The following is a 19307-nucleotide window of genomic DNA, read 5'->3' as shown; positions in this document are numbered from 1 at the left end:
AGTCGCGCAGAGGCGATTTGAAACAACACGTGGAGAAATTTGCATCAGAACCAACACGAACGGGGGAGCCATCAGAAACACTTCCAGTCGGTCAAAAGGAAAGCCGGCGTCCTTTTCGCGAGGCTCCCGGCCCTCACGGCCCTCACGCCGCGCGCCCCCTGAGGCGCGCTGCACGCGGGCAGGAAGCGCCTCACCGCGCCTTCGCAGCACAGCCTTATGGCGGGGTCAGCAACTGACAGAAGTCTCGTCCTGAGGAGGTACCTGCCATCGCAAAGGACAACGGTCCGTGTTTCAGTGAGTTAGAAGGTACCCACATAGAGAAACCAGAGCCACTGAACTGTTAACAAGTTAATATATTTCAAAGCAAATACAACAGTGTACACGTAAAAACCATTTCAAACACAGTGGAAACCATTAAATGCACCTACTGCTGTAGGTTTTTGGTTATTTTCAGGTTTTTTGCTGAAACTTGGAAGCCGCGCTCTTCATTTCAGTTGCACCAGCTTAAGGTGAAACTGATCTATAGCAAGCAAACCACCGCCGTTCCAGTCCGCTGCGAAAGACAGCACCGCTGCAACTGAGTCTCCCCACAAGGGCACCCATAAAAAGGACTGTGCACATTTGTCCCACTCACTAAGCTACACAAGAAATCCCAGATGTGGCTCAATTGCTGCTTCTGAATGGTGAAGCTCAGTAAGTGCATCCTTGCTGTACAACAACAACAAAAAATTAAAGTGACAACATAGAGAACTGGCAACAGATAACCACATTCGCCTAAATATACACATATGATACATAATAATGGGCCATGCTGGCCAGCATGTAAGTCTGTTCAGGAGCAAAGCCTTAATTGCACAGATTAAAAAACTGAACAAATGCTTTTATAGAGTAAAGCACAAGCTTTGGTTTATGCTTAGACACTGAATACCAGCCCTTCAAATTTTATTAATAACATCTATTATGAAAAATAGGTCATTTCATTGCTACATGTGATAGTCATTCCTCTATAGTTAAGCACTTCGTTCCATACAATGAAACGAAGCGCTGTGTATCTTACTCAATGAATAAATTTGCTGTATCTAGACATGGGATGCAATAAATCTTCATGAAAATCCACTGAATTACAAGAAAAAATTTGACTCATTACCATCACAATTCCACACCCCCTCCCCCCCACTTTTAAAAGACAGCATATATAAAAAATAACTCCCATATGGCACAAAAGTAGGATTCTCAAGGGAAAGCAAAGGATAAAGGGTCAGAGCGAAGCTTTCCCTGGCAAGATCAACACATTGCATTCAGTCCAAAAGGAATTTGCACCCTATACAAAGTGAGCTTCCCTGTGTTCTAGCTCTTGGATCCTTTTTGGCCTTAGTCTCTGGTAAGCAGGCTTTAGATCTGTGGAGTGAGTATCCTCTGAGCCAGTTTGTTGTTCACTTGTGCTTTGTCCAGGATTGCCCGATGGAAGCGCAGAGCTCCTAGCCAATTTCACAGTATCCTGCTGAAGCACAGAGCTAACACTGGTTGATGCACAAGCTTTCGCTTGTTCTACTGAACTCTTTTCACTTTGTTTGGATTTGTTGGAAGGTGGTTTATAAAATGTCCCTGGGGGTGGTTGCAGTGTTCTTGGTGCCCTGAAGGCAGCAAGAGGATGGGCATCTGAACTGTTCCCATCTGTTGCTGTCCTTCCTGACCTGACAGAAAGAGAATATGGCTTACTAGCAAGAATGGCATTAGCTGAATTGTTACTACATGATGAAGATAAGGCACCTGCAGTTCCACTCTCAAGTGCTCGGTTCTCCTGGGGCACATTTGTCACAATCATTGCTGTCCTTGCTGTGATATCATACTGTTTATATTGTTTGTCCCAGGTTTTTTGCAGCATCTGAGTGTCACAACAAGAAAGTCTGCAGAATGTATTGACAGCAGGGAGTGCCTTAACCTCTGAAACTTCTTCAATAGTAGGGCTTCTGCCAAGCTTTTCTGGACTTACAGCTCCTGCATTTCGTGAATTTCTCTCATTCAAAACACAAGGAGGAAGTATTCGGTCTACAGGTAAGCTCACGGGACGAATAGCTGGTTTTGTCCTTGGAACCCGCAATGGAACTTTGGTAATTTGACGATTAGGTTTTGCAGGAAATAAGTTAACTTTACAGCTCTCTTCACCTGCAGAAACAAAAGAACGGCTGTCTTTTTCTGAAGCTGGATTCACAGCATCGCCTAGAAACACAAATAGATGTTATTCAAATCTTCAGGATTTTTACAAACAGAATGCAAGCTTCACCAATGACCCTTTCACAGGTGGTACAGTAATGGGATAACAGCTTTGAGGCATACCCTGTACTCATTACTAAGAGTATCCCACAATAGCCAAATATTACTATTTCTATAATGTTAAAACAGGTAATGTACAGATGTGACTAAGGAGGAAGAAATCAGAGACAGCACACTACTTTATATTATTTTTTCTTTTGCTAGTGCTTTACTATTCCTAATTATTTTTCATTTCTAAGATTTTAACACTTCCAGATTTTGCACCTACCTGGCTCTTTGGGAGCAGAAATATGAACGTCCAAAGTGTTGGAAGCTGATGATCCTAGTAGAGAATTACTCTTTCCAGAGCCCTCTGATTTAGCTCCACCAAGTTGCAGCGACACATGTTCTGGAGGACACAATAGTCAAAACACATTAATTACTCAATATTGGTTCATTGCATCATAGTAGATTGCAGAAACACATAGTCACCACATGTTTATTTATTTTGTTTGAAATCACAACAACTCACTGTTGTGTTCTCTTAACAAGTACTTTAAACTGATTCTTTAAACACTTTTTTTTTTTTTTTTAACCAAAAGCCCTTAAAAAGATGTAATCTGCTTATGAAGAGCAACAAGCATTATGATCTGAATAAACCAGGACTGCTACTTATTTACCAACTCAATACATAAAAGCCCACTAACCAGTTACAGATGTATCTACTTGTTCTTTTGCATTCTTGCTATTGTTCGATTCCAAAAGTAATCCAGTTGTTTCTGAAGCTCTGTTTTCACCTGGAGCTATTAGAACACCCTGTTAACAGAAGTCAGAGCAAAAGTAAATGAGCACAAGGGAAAAGACATTCCTCCTCAGAAAAGTACAAGAGAAGTGACTCACTTCCTTTACGGCAACAAATGACTTCCTCTGCTGCTGTGGCTCCCTCTCTTCTGCTGATAAAGCAACTCTGACTGTAATGGCATTTTCTTCAGTCTGTGATGTGCTCAGAAACGATTGCAATGAAACATCAAATATCTTCTCATAGTATGTTATGAGCAGCTCCACCACCCGGGCCTGATACGGATAATCCACAAGTGATGATAAAGAAACTGTAGCATCTGTTTGGCGTGGCCTGATCAGAGTTGGGCCAAATATTATGCCAAGGTTGCTAGCTGACATTTTATTTTCATCAGACTGTTCTGTAACCCTGCATAAGAAGAGATGAAAAAAACTCCAAGAATTAGAGGGTTTTACTACTTCAGAAGTATTTTAGACACTAATTTTCATTTATATCTGAAGAGGCTAAAAGATGATTAAAAAAAACTTAAGGTGGGTTTGGATGGGTAGCAAGCAGAACCATCACTGAAGAAAGCTCTTAACAGGAACACAGACTAAGCCCCTTCCACACAGGGTGTGGTGTTTTAAAACTTTATTTAGCATCACTAATGACTATCTGGAATTTTGAGGAATTGGGAGGAGGGGTGGGAGGAAAGGGAAGGGAGATTGGGAAACAAAGACTAGAATCTAGAAATGTGATGACTCAAAGACCTACATTTAAGTTTGTTGGGTTTAAAGTATGCTTAGACAAACTATAACATTAGTTATGCTATTTTTGAACCACCGTTACGTTCTCTATTGGCATAAGGATGTAGTATATGACCAAAGAACACAACTGCAGCACACTCAAAACCACACAACTGTTTCTAGGAAAAAACAGTGGCAAGTACAAATAATGCATCTTCTACTGTCATTCAAAAGGTACAAGAGTTTCCTAATGCACACTATGCTGCATACATCAACTTTCAGCATCAACTGGCAGTTGAAGTCTTTTCTTACCTGTGAAGGTGGCCAACAAGGTACTGAAGAGTGTTATAGTTTGGTACAGGCAGTTGTTTCAGAAGATCTTTAATTTTAATGATGATTCTATTCTGCTCGATACAGATTGATTGTCTTTTCTTTGAATTGGGGCTAGCCTGTTTAGCATCCAATTCCTCACTGACACTCTGGCTTTCTTTTGCAAGTCCAATGAACTCATTGTAAAGCCGAAATAAAATCAAGGGTTCTGGAAGCTGAAGAAACACAAACATGTCAGAAACTACTCAAGCCTGAATTTCAACTTTTATTTCTTTCCAGTTTTTCTTCAACCTTGTCTGGTCTAGTGTAGTCTTTTTTAGAAGATCTTTCGTTTAGTGGCTCAAACCATAGCTTATTAAAAAAAAAAAATCTGGGTAAAGAAACTCCTTCTTGTACTTCCTTCCATACATCTTTTGCTAGAACTTTGCTACAAGAGCTTCAAGACTGAGCACTTAACACAGGTTCAGATTTCAAGACGATTGAGGGAAGACATTACATTGCAGATACAGAACAATACGTGATAAAACACAGTATTTATTCATCTTTTCTTTGAGAATATATTACATGTGATATCCAGTTTGGTGCATATTCCGGTTTTCAAACTGGATTTTGGTCATATAACAGTTATTTTAAAAAAACGATTGAAGTTTTGTCTCAGTAAAACAGCAATGTACTACAAAGTGAATATTAATAAACTAAAAAGAATTACAAAGGAAAACAAACTCAAATATAGACTGGTTATTTGCCTTGTGCCAGCTTAGAAAAAAAGCAAAAAAGTAGGAAAAACAGAAAAGCTTAAATAAAAAAAGCTTAAAAGCATTAATAATGATGTCAAATAGGTTTTAAAACAGGATTCTAAAATGTCTTGCAGGTTTTTAGCGTTGTTCCTACATTTAAAATGAGCAGGTTTACCTTAAAAAAAAAAAAAAAAAAAAAAGGACAGATTACCTACAAAGGAAGTAAAAAGACAAGAAAACATGTTAACTATTTTTAGAGTTAAGCCATATTTAAAATACAGCACAACATCTCTAACTACTCCACTAAGTCGTATATAATACGCTACCTTCTGATTTGATTAAATAGCCAGTTAATCTTTGTAGCTTTACAAAAGTACTTAATTTAACACTGATCATGGGATTGGAATGCTCCCAAGAGGGCTCGTTTTTAACAACTAGTGTCAGAGATGGGACCAAATCATGCACCTAAGGAATGTTCCTTTCAGGATCAACAAGTCTTTAGAGTGACTCAGTTATCTCACAGGGCAACATCCTAGTCATCAGATTCACAGTGATGGAAAACTTAATCCTAAAGCTTTACATTCCCATTTGGAAACAAAAAGATGTATAGTCTCTCCATGATAAGGACATCATCAAGGCCAATATGTTTCAGTGGATCTTCACTAGCATAAATTAACTGCATTATCTTAGTATCCATTTGCATTTTGAAGCAAAAATAGGGGGATGTTTTGATGTACACATAAAACACACAAATACAGCAACCAAAGTTTTAAAAGATTTGGCTTTACCACAAAAAGATAAATAAAAGCTAATTCTGTAAATGGTACTGGCATTTAAGACACCTCATGCCCATATGGAATCTAGATTGTAATACCAGCTGTCAGTAATCTCACAGCTTTCTCTGCCCCTATCACATGCTCTATAAAAAAATTAAGAAACTCTAGTGCAATTCATACAGCCTTCAGTTGCAGGATTGCTAGGAGTTTTTTCTGCTCGAACTGAAGAAATATGCTATATTACATTGATTTTCCATTTGACCTCTTAAGCACATACCTGGCGAAGATACAGCTTGAGAACATTGCTAATATCATGTGCATAAAGTTCTGAGAGCTCAACCAAATCCTTTCCATTTTCAAAAGCTTGACAAAGCTTTTCAACTCTTGATTTGGCTCCATTCACACGATAGATACCCTGAAATTTTAAAAGACCAGCACAGATCAATTTTAATTTGATAAGCAAGCATATAACATAGATGAGATTAACAGTACAGAATTATCATCTTGAAAGGTGACTTCTTTTTGTCCCCTCCCCAAGTATTTTTATATGTTAATTTTTATGAAGAAACTTGACCATACCTTGACATTCAGTGCTCTGCTTTCAATTTCAGATGTACACTTCTTGATGATGAAAGGAATGCCATCAGGGACACTTTTAGCAGCTTGAGCAAATTCCACTCCGAACAAGTGAAGCCTTCCATGAAGTTTTTTGTGTCCACACTGAATAGCTAATGTCTCTAGACATTTCTTATGGCATGCAAGTGAACACTACGGGGGAGAGAAAAAATACATGGTATGACACAATCTAACACCATGAGAAATATCGTTGGTGTTTGCCACTCCACACAAGGAAAAACAAAGATTTGTCATCCCCATAAGCAAACAAGGAGATTTATTAGTCAGTGAGGTCTTTGATCGTGAGAATGTTATGACCCACAAAGTCTGTACTTTTTACATAGAAAAAAAGTTTACAAAATTCTCAACTTCACATAAATTCAAAGTAGCAATTTAAAATACTTCTCAACTTACCTCCTCACATTCAGCTCCATGAAATACCACTAAGCTGTCACACTCTCTGCATTTAGACGGAGCCCTCAGCTTCCGTAGTTTGTGTGTTTGCGCTGCTTTGGACATATTTGTGTTTCTAAAAGGTCCTGGGGAATTTGCAGTTTCAGATGTCAGATCATTTAAACCTGGAAAGGACTTTGTTTCAGTCACTGTAATACCTATTAACGAGATATGCTACCTATTCTTTTTTTTTTAATTTTTATTATTTTTTTAAGAACTGTGCTGCAGAATCACAAGGAAGCAAAAACGTAACAGACTGCGTAACAGATGAACTATCATATTGTCTTACATAGAAGTGGAATTAAACAGTTTTTCATTTTTAAATATGCCAGTTTTCTCCTCTGTCATTAGCATGTGAAAATATTTGGATATTTAATTGGAGTAATTGGAGATTAGGCAACTATTCATGCAAGTTTCATTCTATCTATTTCAAAATCCTTTATTAGAATATGAAAGGTGATTAGAGTTTGGCTTGTAATGTTTTAGAAGCACTTCACAAATACACATTACAAAAGGGAAGAGAACACAGTCACAGAAGAACCCATACAGAACCACAAAAAACCAACACACTAATTCTCAATCCTCTATGATAACATTAGAACAGTACCTAAAGTGTTCTAAAACACAATACCAACTGGTGCTTTTCATGACTGATCCAAGCTATCAGTAACTCTGAAAACAAAAATCCTTTGTTTTACAGATAAAAATTTAAAATTAAACTTCTTAAGAGCTCAAGCGCTGATTAAACAAATGTGCTGGTAATCACAATACATTTAGTGTATTTTTCTCAAGCTCGTTAAAGGGAAGAGTTACACTACATGACAACAGCCATCTTTTGGGGAATTCAGGTATGGAAACAACATTACCACAGTCTGAAGGAGATGGTGGTTCTCTTTCATCAAGATCATCTGCAGATGACATAGTACCAGTAGAAGGCGTTCGTGGAAGTCGTCTTTTAAAATCCCCTAGAAGATGACAGAAAAATTCAGGAAGCTCAAAATATCACTTCCACCCATCTGCCCATTGTCATTATAGGCTCTATCCAACATTCGCTAAATTAACAACGCATCTTCATTAATTTTAAACAGTCCAAAGTGAAGACTTAAAAATTAGTATAGCAGTAACTGTAGCTGTACCTGGGCTAGCAGATGGAGAATCCATAGATCGTGACTCACTGCTTCCCCCTGCACTTTCAGAATCACTGCACATTCCTCCACTCTGGTTTCCAACTGACCAAGATCTGAATGGCGGTGGCCCTCGCATCACTTTTAGAAATAAAATCCACCAATTACAAATGTGAAGAACAAAATGACAATCATCTTATACAAAAAATAGTTATATTCAAAATAGGAAAATACTGCTACAGTTATATGAACAGCATACATGTATCTGTAAAAACTTCAGTATGAAAAAAATGGATTTCAAAGAACTTGATATTTATACTTTTTCAGAACGCTAAAATCAATATAATATTTACAAAAAAAATATGACCACATTGCTGATATTTATTGAGATAATTTAATACATTGAGCTTAACAGAACCTGCTGTTTGAGTTACACTTCACCTTTCTGGTCAGAGAATCTAAGCTATGCATACAGACAGTTTTCCATTTCTTCTGATGCTTGAGAACATAACTGCTTTCAGGCTTCAAATTCTATCCTCTTTGGTGCTGTTTCTGATGGTGAGTCATCAAGCACCTGTTTTTCTTGGTATTTTTATTTAAAGACCGAACTCTAACTGAAATAGAACTACCTTGGATATCTGTGCTGCTGGAAGATCTCTTCTCACCAATCCTTTGGGAGCGATGATAGATTGGACTTCCCACATCATCTAACATTTGGGTTGGAAAGTCTCCTGAACAGTGAGATAAGTTACCGTGTGATGTATGGATACTGTTGGCTGATTGCTTATTAAAAACCCTTCAAAAAGAAGAAAGTAATTAGAAGCATGAATAATACAGAATTAAATGATTTTTTTTTCCATCCCAACCCACTAAAGATTTTTCATTTCATTGCTGCTCATGAACATTTGTATTTGCCCTGTCATTAGTAAAGCCAAAATTAAAAAGCAGTATGGCAATTTATTTTTAATTAAGTATATATATTTTTTTCTTTCATGTAAATCAGCCCTTTCAGATCTCTGCAAAGTTTAATTTTTCAGATTTTGAAAATACAGCAAATCTGCTGAAGGACCAGAATAATATAGCAGCTATTCCATTCTGTTCTCACACTTTCTTCTGAAAGATTCTCTGCCCAGCTGTTACCCACTATTCACAAATAAACATATAGAGGTTAAAATTTTGCCAGGTACTGCTGCAGGATCTACTTTTCTGCATGAAAAAGAGCAAGCAACAACAACAAAAAAACGTGAAACAAAACATTAAAAAAAACAGCAAATATGTTGAACGTGAAAGAGACCTAAATCCACTGTAAAAATCTGCTCTCAAGATGTGGACAGGCAATAGTTAAGTCAAATCAATGTAGACGTGAACAAAAAGGCCTACTAGCCAAGTACTACTGCTTAATGAATTCTACCCTATCCAGCAGAAGGAAATAGACTGAAAAACATTAAAACATGCATTTGCCCAAGCTACTGTCACTATGTGACAGTAATGTGTACCTAAAAAATAAAAATGATCACTTCAAGTTCCCAAAGAATCACAAGGCCATGTCAAAGAAAACAAAGGGAGGGGTGACGGGAAGAGAAAAATCTTGTATGATTCTTATGCAGTAAGAGCTAGAAGAGTATAAAAAGTCTGAGATTTCATACTTAACGCTTTCCTGGGGAGCTGCAAAGTTAAATCCCCCAGGTTAAAGTTTATGAATACAGTCTAAATCAGTCTTAAAAGGTAGGAAGTTGAGAGACAAGGACAAAATCCCTGTTTTTACTTAGCATTTCCTGGCTTTTGTTAGTACAAGTCTGACTCAAGTATTGCATTTTTGTATTTAGTTCTCTTTTAAAAAGCAATACAACACCTTCCTGTGTAGAACTGTGAAACATACAGATACTACCACACCAGTAAACACCAGAGTTCAGAAGTTCTTTTTTAATGCTAACTAGTGTCTATGTTAAAGTAAATCCTTACACAGCAATCGTCAATGTTTTTGCAAGTCTTAATATGCAAAGTGACACTGCTTTGGAATTTAAGTCAGATTTCAATATCAACATAATACATAGTAATCAACTACCAAAAATGTGTAAAAGAAAAAAAAAACCTTAAAATATGGTAACACACCAGGATTCATTTTATTCTTCCAAAAGTTCTGTTTCACTGCTAAACATCTATGCATTGCATGTAATTCTAAAGCAAACAAATATCAGCATTAGTTTGAGACTCACCCATCAATCTGGGAGCTCTGGGTTTCAAAAGAACCTGGTTCAATACGAACACCTTCCTTGGGCAAACTTTTCACAAACTCTGAATACTGCTGACCAGGGTCATAAAGTTTGGCACTCTCACAGAGCGACTGGCAGTTCACTGGAAGAGATACAACCTGTGCATGCTGCAGCTGGAACAGGTTGACTGTTACCTGTTAGGAGAAGAAATATTCCGGTGTTTGTATATCACTCACTAGGTATTTCTCAAATTAGTATCAAGACAATTTAAAGAAAACTACTAGAAAATTCTAGGAAATAGTAAAACTTGTAGGAGTGGACTTCATGCAGGATTCCTGGATGTCTACTGCAGATGCTTTTTATGAGGCAGTATTTCTCTTGTCTTCTCTGGCTTAACAAATACACCAACTAGAAAAGAGTTCCAGTGGTTTCCTACTTTGGATTGAACAGGATAAACAACATGGTTTGTTGCTACCAAAAAGGCAATTTTCACCCTCTGGAGGGAATGTTACAAGGGCTGCTCTCAAAGTAATGTCTCTACCTCATTATGTTTATCCATGACATCAGAGGTGGATGTCGGTGGTGGTACGGCAGTTTTCCTTCACCATTAAGAATCTTTACATACCTCTTCTTAAAAATTAGGCCAAGTCGCCTTACTGCCAATAGTATTTTAAAAGGCACACTCACAGCTTTAAGCGTTAGATCACACTGGTAAATAAGTTCCCGAAGCTGCGTTAAAACATCACTTTTAAAGCTTTCCAAATCACTTCTTTTTTCTTCAACTTCTGCCATGCTTGCTTTATAGTATTCATTGGCCTCTTCAGCCTAGACAAAACACAAGTAAAAAGGGTTGACGGACTACTTGCTACTAGAAGTGAGAAAAACTATAAGCACACACACAAAGCACAGCCTGTAATGGGAGATTCCCATTTAGGATAAAAGCCCAAATGAACATAGTGTGATTAAAGTGAAGAGTTACGAACAGAACACTTGCTCAGATGATCTCAGTGGGAAAGCATGAGCAAAACCAATAGGTAACAAAAATTCGTACTTTTTGAAGAGCCTCCTCTTCTAGCCTTCGTTTTTTTTCCAGCTGCTTGCTGACATCTTTTGCAAAGCTTCCACTTGAACTAAGATGTTCCTCTTCAGCACGAGCAGTGCAGGATTTGGCCTTTTCATACTCATCTTGACGCTGTGTATACAGCAACTTTGCTTTTCTTAGAGAAGCTTCCAGCTCTTGCTGCAGATTGCCACACAAAAAAAAACCCAAAATAATGATTTAATTATTTCTTGGTTATTTAATGTGCTGTTTTAAAAAGATGTTACACATAGATCTGTACTTTGTAGTTTAAACAAAGTCATAGAAAAATAAGTTCTTACAAATAGCAATGAGCTGTGAAATTGGTAGTAACGTTCTACATCAACTAAACCTTACCGATTCTACATGTGAATTGAAGAACATAACATGACACAGCCTAGCTTGAAAGCATTGACCTTCTGAAGAATTTGAGATTTAACACCGTAAGATATGAAAAATACCAACCATTTTTTTCTGTTCACGCTGCCAAAGCTCCTTGATTTCTTTCCTTTGTCTATCCAACTCATTTTTTCTTCCCAAAAGAGGCTACATAGGAAATATTAAGAGTATGTAAAAGACTTAGAAGCAGAAAATTTGTTCTTTCAAATAATCTGTGCTGTTAGAAAACTTCTAACTAATCTAAATCTAATCTAAAAAATAACTTGTCATTTTCTGTAGCCTTACCTGCACAAATTTGTTAGACTGGAGAGCAGCAGCTGTTTGTTGCCAAAGTTGATTGTTCTCAATATCATTTTGAAAAGCATTAAGGAATATTGATTGGAATGGCATATAATCCTAAAACGACAGAGAGAAAAAACATTAGTATTCTAGGTAATGCAGAGTTATGCTGGCACCATAAATGTCAGTATAACTGAACTAGACTTCCTATTGCGCTTAGCGAAGTATTAATGTGTGGTGGAGGTCATTTAGATACAAATACTGAAAGCGACTGATTTCTCACATTTCATTTTACTAGGAAAACACAAAATCTACAAGTCCAAACTACAAAGCATAGAAGACAGAGGAAAAAAAACATCTATGCAAATTTTCATAGAGGATGAGAAGAGAAAATACAAGAGATCTTTTATGGTGACTTGCATTATAAATCAATTCTGTATCAAACAAAAAGCAATGTATTCCTCAATGTCCCAAAATCTTGTCTTTTGAGGAAAGCCTCCTACTCACCTGGGGTCCAACTACAGCTTTAGCAGTTTCAGCCATTTTTGCTAAGTTTTTAGCACACTCCAACTCTGTTAAAAAACAAAATCACACAATTAACTGTTCACTGTAACAACTGTATGGCATGCTAAATGCTTTTTACATTCTTCCTCCAAGAGATAGGCGAGAACCACCTTCACTTTATTATAGGCCTTTAATTATAGGAAATGGATAATAGTTCTGTCCATTTCAGTGGAATAGCTTCTAATTTAGAAATCACATTATTGACAGTCTGCAGCACAGGGGCCTGACAACAGATTTAATTCCATCATGACAAAGCTGATTAAATACCAAAAAGAGCCACTCACCCAAGCTAAGCTTTTTTTCTACCCATGCGACTACATCCTTGGTATATTTTGACCACGCTTTAGCATACGACAGAGCTGATTCAATTCCACTGTCATTTCTTAGGAGCATGCTGTCCACTTCCTCTGCTCGAAGATGTCCTGAAAATAAAGCATCAAACACAAAGGAGTGAATTTTAGACATGACCACACACTGAGTGCAAAGCCAGTATTAGCCAACTGTGAATACTTAAGCAGCTCTCATCCCAAGTTGTTCTTTAATGCCAGTTGACTCTAAACAGGACTGACAGAGGTTTTAGAACAAATTAAAGGGTCATAGTATTCTATCTTTACTAGTCACATGGTCAGCATAACTTTCTTTAAGGAAGTGACCAAACAAAACATCGGCTGTACAATGACACACTGAAGTGCTTTGGGTCTTGTTTTCTTTATTTCTCCCATAAAAGCAACTCCAAGTGGTTATTCACAGAAGTATAAAACCTCTGCGATAGTAATTTCTTTATGGTAATGTTCTCTGGAATTAAAGGTGTTACAAACAAAGTGACCAAGATAAACACAATACTCTGTTTTCATTAAATATTAAAGGAATGACCCACCTTGAATATCATCCCTTTCATGCAGTGAACCCCCAGACTCCACAGAGAGATTCTCAAAAGACTGGTGTACAAGAAATAAAAAGATCAAATTAGAAAAGAAAAGCAGAACAGGTCTTGCTAGAACTAATGGGTTAACAAATTCAATGACATCACCTGCCCTTTGCCCCTCCCCCATGTTTTTTTTTTTTGTTGTTGCAAATCAAGCAAGAAATTCCTGTAATTTCTTCTCATCTAATACAGGTTTCTGTCTAAGCTCTCACAGCTGTTAACAGAGACATTACAGATAGCAGAATATCATGACATATCTTTTAACCAACTGACTAGAAAGGCTGTAATGAAAAAAATGATTTAACACATTGGGTTAATATTTAAGCCATCAGTAGCTTTCACTGGACTTTTGCATGCAGCTTTGGGTGTCACAAAATAAGGAGGACGTGGAACTATTAGAGAACATCCAAAGGAGTGCTATGAAGATGGCAGGGGGGCTAGAGGAATGGCTGAAGTCCCTATGAGCGCTCAGCCCAGAGCTTCAGCTTCTCACAGGGAGCAGAGGGGCAGCACTGAGCTCTGCTCCCTGTGACAGCAACAGGGCCCAAGGGAACAGCACGGAACTGTGTCAGGGGAGGGGCAGCTGGGGGTCAGGGAAAGGGTCTGCACCACAGGGCGGTGAGCACGGCTCTAAAACTGTCAGAGTTCAAGGAGCATTTGAACAACACTCTCAGACATAGGGTTTGATTTTGGTCTGGTCTGAGTAGATCCAGGAGTTGGACTCAATGATCCTTGTGGGTCTCTCCCAACATGGGATGTTCTGTGATTCCCTACCTATATTTCTGAAAGCATTTTACACAGACCTATTGTAATATACATGTAACAGACCTTTCTACAGCCCTTTAGAATCCTGGATTTCTTCCTTAGGGGAATAAAGCTATGATTTTTCCTAAATTACTTGCAGGTGTGCACTGTAGGCAGACAGCTGACTAGTAACACTTTCTAACGGAGCACTAATAATCAGTACAACTTAAGAATGTAATCCAATAATAAGGAAATGGAATTTACCTTAGTGTAAGATCTTATCCCTACCTTTGTCCAGACGTAACATTTTGCCACCCCTTTACTTATGCAAGTAGAATTATTTGTAGGGCTGTGCTGTAAAGCAGGCCATTGAGTAAGTGCAAGTGAATGAAGAAGTCTACCTACTGAAAACCTCCCCCTGGCATTTAAATATTTATGTATTTCAAAGGCCTGCATCATTTTAAATGAATTAATTATTCTGGAAAACTCAGAAGCAGAGAGGAGGCAGAATGTAAAGGCAAAGAAATATCTGCACAGTAGTCTTAAGCTTTAGAAGAAGAGTGTGCTTCCATTTTAGATTTTGGTGTTGTTTTTATTTTCAGACAAAGTTAAAATAGAGAATGGTAGTAATGGTGCAAGTAGGGCTTTTTGTTTTTGTCTTTTTATTTAAATGTAAATAGGAACTTATCATAAATAAGAAAAGTCCCTGTACAATCACCGTTTACTTCACAGCAAAAATAGCTTTTTCATATATCCAAACATGCAAGGTATACACTAGTTACACTAAATTCAATCTAACAACAGGGTCAAGAACAGCCCAATTCCTAAAGAAGTGGAAGACTTCAATAGTAGCTATCTAATTGTAAGGTTTTGGTGAAATGGAATGACATTTTTAAGAATAGGTAGGAAGTCCATCCCTAAATTCTGATTTTTTGTTTTGTTGATATACAGCTTTGAATGCACCAATATTCCATTACACAGAAAATGTGAACACTCCACAGATCCAGTTTTTATTCTAGTGTCAAGCAGTGCCACCTTGAAGTAGCTTTTAAAGTGAGATACACTTGTTAGGAAAGAATAAACGAGAAAATAAAACAACAAATTAGATCAACTCAATAGGTACTTAGAAGTTCTGGTCCTAAAAAATTACTTTGCACTCTGTAAGACTAAAATCATTTTAATCTTGAGAACTGTTCACTCATTTCCAGCAGTTCAAGCACACAGTCTTGTTAGGAGGTCCCTAATTGAGCAGGCAACTAAAATGTTTCTCCTTAATTAACCCTCGAGCTATTTACATGTTAAATTCTACCAGAATACTACGCTCTAATTTTTTTTTTAAGGTACAGCTAGCTCCTACATTCAACTACTGAACGTATACCTCTACAAAAACGCATAGTTAATATAGCTACTTATATATTTTGCATTTAACTCCTCTTAACTCAACTACTAGTTGGCCTCCAAATTGCTCTCTGAGTAGCAAACCCAAATGAAATGTTTCATGTGTTAAATACGTATTTATTGGTCTGAATGCAACGTAGTTGTAACAGGACAGATTTCCCAGAAATTGAACTACGTTACCCTGCCTGCTCCAAAACTTAAAACTGTTCCCTTCCATGTTTGGAAAAGCAAACAACACTACAAAATGGGGCCTTTAAATATAAGCTGATGAGCTCTGAAGCACCTAGACTCGAACTGCTTCTTGATTTCACTGTATGCTAACTTCCACTCGATTTTCCCTTACCTCCACATTTAGAATCATGAACACCTTATTCCTTGGGTATGCATTTTTGCATTACAAAGCCTTTACAAGATTAAAAAAGAAACTAAATTCATCACCTTCCTTCTTCAGATGAACTGATTATAAATGAAACGATTTGAACAAGTACAAAGTTATTCGAGTTGCAGGCTTGTATACTATTTTATCTCATGTTTTGTATCAGCAGCCTAATCCCCTTTGTATGCCTGCCATAACCAGTTTTCTGAGCAGTCTCCTTTCCTCTCTATGCCCTTAGGAAAGATGAATTTTGTAGCAACTACAGCCTTAGAAGACATTTTATGATCATCCATCTTTCTCTCATGCGTTATCAAGCACAGTGAAAATGTAAATGTCTGTTTCTCAGCTGTAAACTGCACTGCGTTGCTATGATCAAGTTGCTCAAAGTAAAATCTTTGTAAGGCAACAATCTGTGATTTTTCACCTTGCTACAGCTTCATTTGTCATATGCACCAATTATTAATATACTTTCATTCTAAAGTAATTCGAAAATCTGATTCTAGATTAGCAAAAATTCTGAATATAATTTTATTTTTTTAAATCTTGCCTTCTGAGTGTCTGTTTACAAGGCAGTTTAAAACCCTAATGTTTTCATTTGACTACCTGTAAGCTGACACTGCTATTTTTAGCTTTCTTAGTGAATTGTTGAAACAACTATGGTAGGGTCTGGGCTCTGGAAGAACAATAGGTTACTCTGTAAAGAATAATTGTCTTTAATAGCCAAAAAGAGGTCATCAAACCCCAGTTTAACTTCTAGATTAGATATATATAATTCAACTACTCCTGCATGCAAATCATTTATTTAATTAAGTATATTGTGTAAACTATTTACTTCTTAAAAATCTCAAATATGCTTACAAGCAGGTTGTTAATTCTAATATTTGAATGCTAGTCCAGTTGAATCATCATCAACATTAAGCACTTAGAATACATTTGTGTACCTGAAATTCTGAGGACTTTGCCCCCCTCCCCCACCCACTGGTTTAATTTTAACATTCAGAGGACTCAAAATGTCCCAGCCATACAGCACATAGAGTTTCAGGGAAAATGAAGGTTTCCTTTAAAAGATATGATTTCACACTCCAATAGAATGTGGTTAGCCTACCCGGCTTCTCCGAGATACAGGAAGTCCCAGCGACGAGCCATTGTCTACATCTCCCATAAGGAAGTCTGAAATACTACCAGAAAGACAAAGAGCTGTTACTTCATTACTTACCCTAATTTCAGATCAGTGAGAACAAAAATTCAGATAGTCTCAAATATTCTTTGGAAGTTTTGCAAGAACATTTTTGGAAGTAGTTTTGAATTCCTTGCAATTTCATACCATCATTGCTTTCCTTGTAAAGAAGAAACACTAACATCATAGCAAAGCAGTAGAAATATTATAGATAAGGTTAATATAAGTTAATGTATCAGACAATATTTGTCTAAAAGAAAATAAAAGGGTTCGTGGTTTAGTCTTAATTTGATTCAGCTCCACTGAACACTTAAAACTCCTAAATTCCAACTTACACGTTTCCAAATGTGAATGCCAATGTTTCAATGGAAGAAAATACTTCACTGAAGAGTTCTCTTTTGTTTTCTTCATTAACTTCTTTGAAGTTCACCGCTAAGGAAAAAATCAAAACCAAAGGGTGAGAGGTGGAGCCAAGCAAGTTCACCACGCCTGACAACAAATTCATACACAAAGTAACAGAACAGGCAATATTTTATTTTTACTGTATTTTTAAAGATTGCTCAGAAAAAAAAAACTTAAACTCTATAGGAAAGAAACAAACACCATCCAGATGGCATTTGTGAAACAAACACGATTTCCACAATGCAAACTGATTACTTTCTCACATCCTGCATCTCCCCATTAAACAGCAGCTTTTTGTGAAAACATGATGGCGACATCAGGGGAAGATAAAAACATTAAAAACATTTACTATCAAGCATCAAATCACAGCAGCAGCAACACCATACAGCAACTCGCAAAAAAAAGGCAAAATGTTTGAGCGATTGCTTGTCTCCTTTTCTGGGTAGAAATTTCAGAAGAGCAGCAATAGTTCGAAAGTCCCCTTCCCAGTCTGTATGCAGTCCTGTGCATGCCCAGAACACAGGACTTCTGACTTGAGTATCGATAAACAAAAAGCTACCAAAAGGTAACGTCCTTTGCAAAAACTTCAACTGCTGCTTCATCATCTGGCAAAACCCCTTCAGGCTGCTAAAAGTGAGAAGAAAGGCAGCAGAGCTATCATTGTTCCTACATAGGAAAGGGAAAATTTGTGTACAAACTAAATGAACTGGTGACCAAGAACAGTATTCAGACAATTAGAAGTGACCCTGGAACAGGCTTCCATAACCAACTGGAATAATATGGGGATGAGAAGAGTGATTCATTCAGACTTTCTATTAACAGAACTGCCAGACAAGGGGAAGAAGGAAGAATGCAGAAGACAAAAAACTCAATTTCTAAATCATTGGCCACAGGAATTTTTGAATAGAAGTCAAGCACGCCCCTTTGAGCGAAAGCAGAGTCTTCTAGATGGAATTCTGTTTTACTTCGGGACAAAATTCTACATTAGGAGTTATGTTCAAAAGCTTAATTTTATTTAAATAACAATATTCTTCATCATCTGTATTGCTAAAGTACAGTAATTATTACCTTATTTTTCAGAGATACCATGTTGGCACATAAAGCTTTTCATCATTTTTATTTTTACTCATTCCTCCTTCAAAGACCTGTGACTATTAATTTATCCTTCCTACATTTCAAGTACTACTGTGCAAATAATGGATCATAATGACTGCTAAAAGTAGGAGAAATTAATTCACTTTTAAACGTTGGCCATTCTACAGACATTTTCTCAACAAATTTAATTAATAGACTTTAATCTTAAAGAGCATTCAAGCTTCCTGCCAGGTGCCTAAACACTAATGGGTAACAAAGAATGCTCAGCAATCTGCTCCCCATTAGATTTCCTTTGTGAAAGGAAAAGTTTTTAACCAGTGAATTAACAGAATTGAATCCATTTCTTTTTATACAGTATGCCGACAGGTCTGAACAACTTTATAACAACCATTTCACTACAAAGCTATTACAGAAAACAGTATTTGTCTTTTGGGCTATTTCCACAATTACTTGCAGACCTGGAAAAATGTGTTGTAACAAGCCTACAGCAATACAAAACACACTACAAAAATGTTAACAGTCTTCATAGCCACAGTTCACTGCTACATAAATGCTTCTCCCACCTCCTCACTGCTCTGCTACATTTTGCGATTACATAGAAGTCCCTGGAAATTTGTTCAAAAGGAGACTAAATAAAGCTCCACAGAGAACAATTTCTGGACAACTTTGTAAATACCAGTGGTTTAAAAGAAAAATAAAAATCAGGTTAGTTCAAAGCCTCGACTTTTCAGAGATAACACTGCTAATAAACCTCAACTTCACATTCCAAGTCAGTAAGCAGCAACCGCTATTATGAGATCTATTGATTAACAGCAACTAATGACTGGAAAAATCATTTGAGTGCC

The 19307-nt window shown here is 37.1% G+C and overlaps 1 protein-coding gene across 7 annotated transcripts in view; it reads right to left on the bottom strand.

The window, feature by feature from the left end:
* Nucleotides 1-333: 333 nt before the first annotated feature.
* Nucleotides 334-19307, bottom strand: part of ARHGAP29 (Rho GTPase activating protein 29) — a 49468-nt gene continuing 30494 nt past the window's right edge. For 4 of the 7 annotated variants that reach the window (XM_042873641.1, XM_042873646.1, XM_042873645.1 and 1 more), the window contains 21 exons: nt 17301-17397; nt 16894-16966; nt 13223-13283; nt 12630-12767; nt 12289-12353; nt 11788-11898; nt 11569-11649; nt 11077-11265; nt 10713-10850; nt 10029-10219; nt 8442-8608; nt 7825-7953; nt 7555-7653; nt 6650-6813; nt 6200-6388; nt 5898-6035; nt 4090-4322; nt 3154-3460; nt 2961-3069; nt 2543-2662; nt 334-2220 (listed from right to left, as the gene is read on the bottom strand). In XM_042873641.1, the coding sequence (XP_042729575.1) occupies nt 1322-2220; nt 2543-2662; nt 2961-3069; nt 3154-3460; nt 4090-4322; nt 5898-6035; nt 6200-6388; nt 6650-6813; nt 7555-7653; nt 7825-7953; nt 8442-8608; nt 10029-10219; nt 10713-10850; nt 11077-11265; nt 11569-11649; nt 11788-11898; nt 12289-12353; nt 12630-12767; nt 13223-13283; nt 16894-16966; nt 17301-17397 (3698 nt within the window). In that variant the 3' untranslated portion in view covers nt 334-1321. The remainder of the gene's footprint in view (nt 2221-2542; nt 2663-2960; nt 3070-3153; nt 3461-4089; nt 4323-5897; nt 6036-6199; nt 6389-6649; nt 6814-7554; nt 7654-7824; nt 7954-8441; nt 8609-10028; nt 10220-10712; nt 10851-11076; nt 11266-11568; nt 11650-11787; nt 11899-12288; nt 12354-12629; nt 12768-13222; nt 13284-16893; nt 16967-17300; nt 17398-19307) is intronic. The other 3 variants (XM_042873644.1, XM_042873643.1, XM_042873642.1) reach the window with 3 other exon arrangements.

Source organism: Lagopus leucura, unplaced genomic scaffold (genome assembly GCF_019238085.1).
Source record: "Lagopus leucura isolate 7727_CA_CO unplaced genomic scaffold, USGS_WTPT01 Super-Scaffold_100009, whole genome shotgun sequence".
Taxonomy (NCBI): Eukaryota; Metazoa; Chordata; class Aves; order Galliformes; family Phasianidae; genus Lagopus; species Lagopus leucura.
The sequence above is the reverse complement of the archived record's forward strand: the minus strand, read 5'-3'. Positions and strand labels throughout refer to the sequence as shown.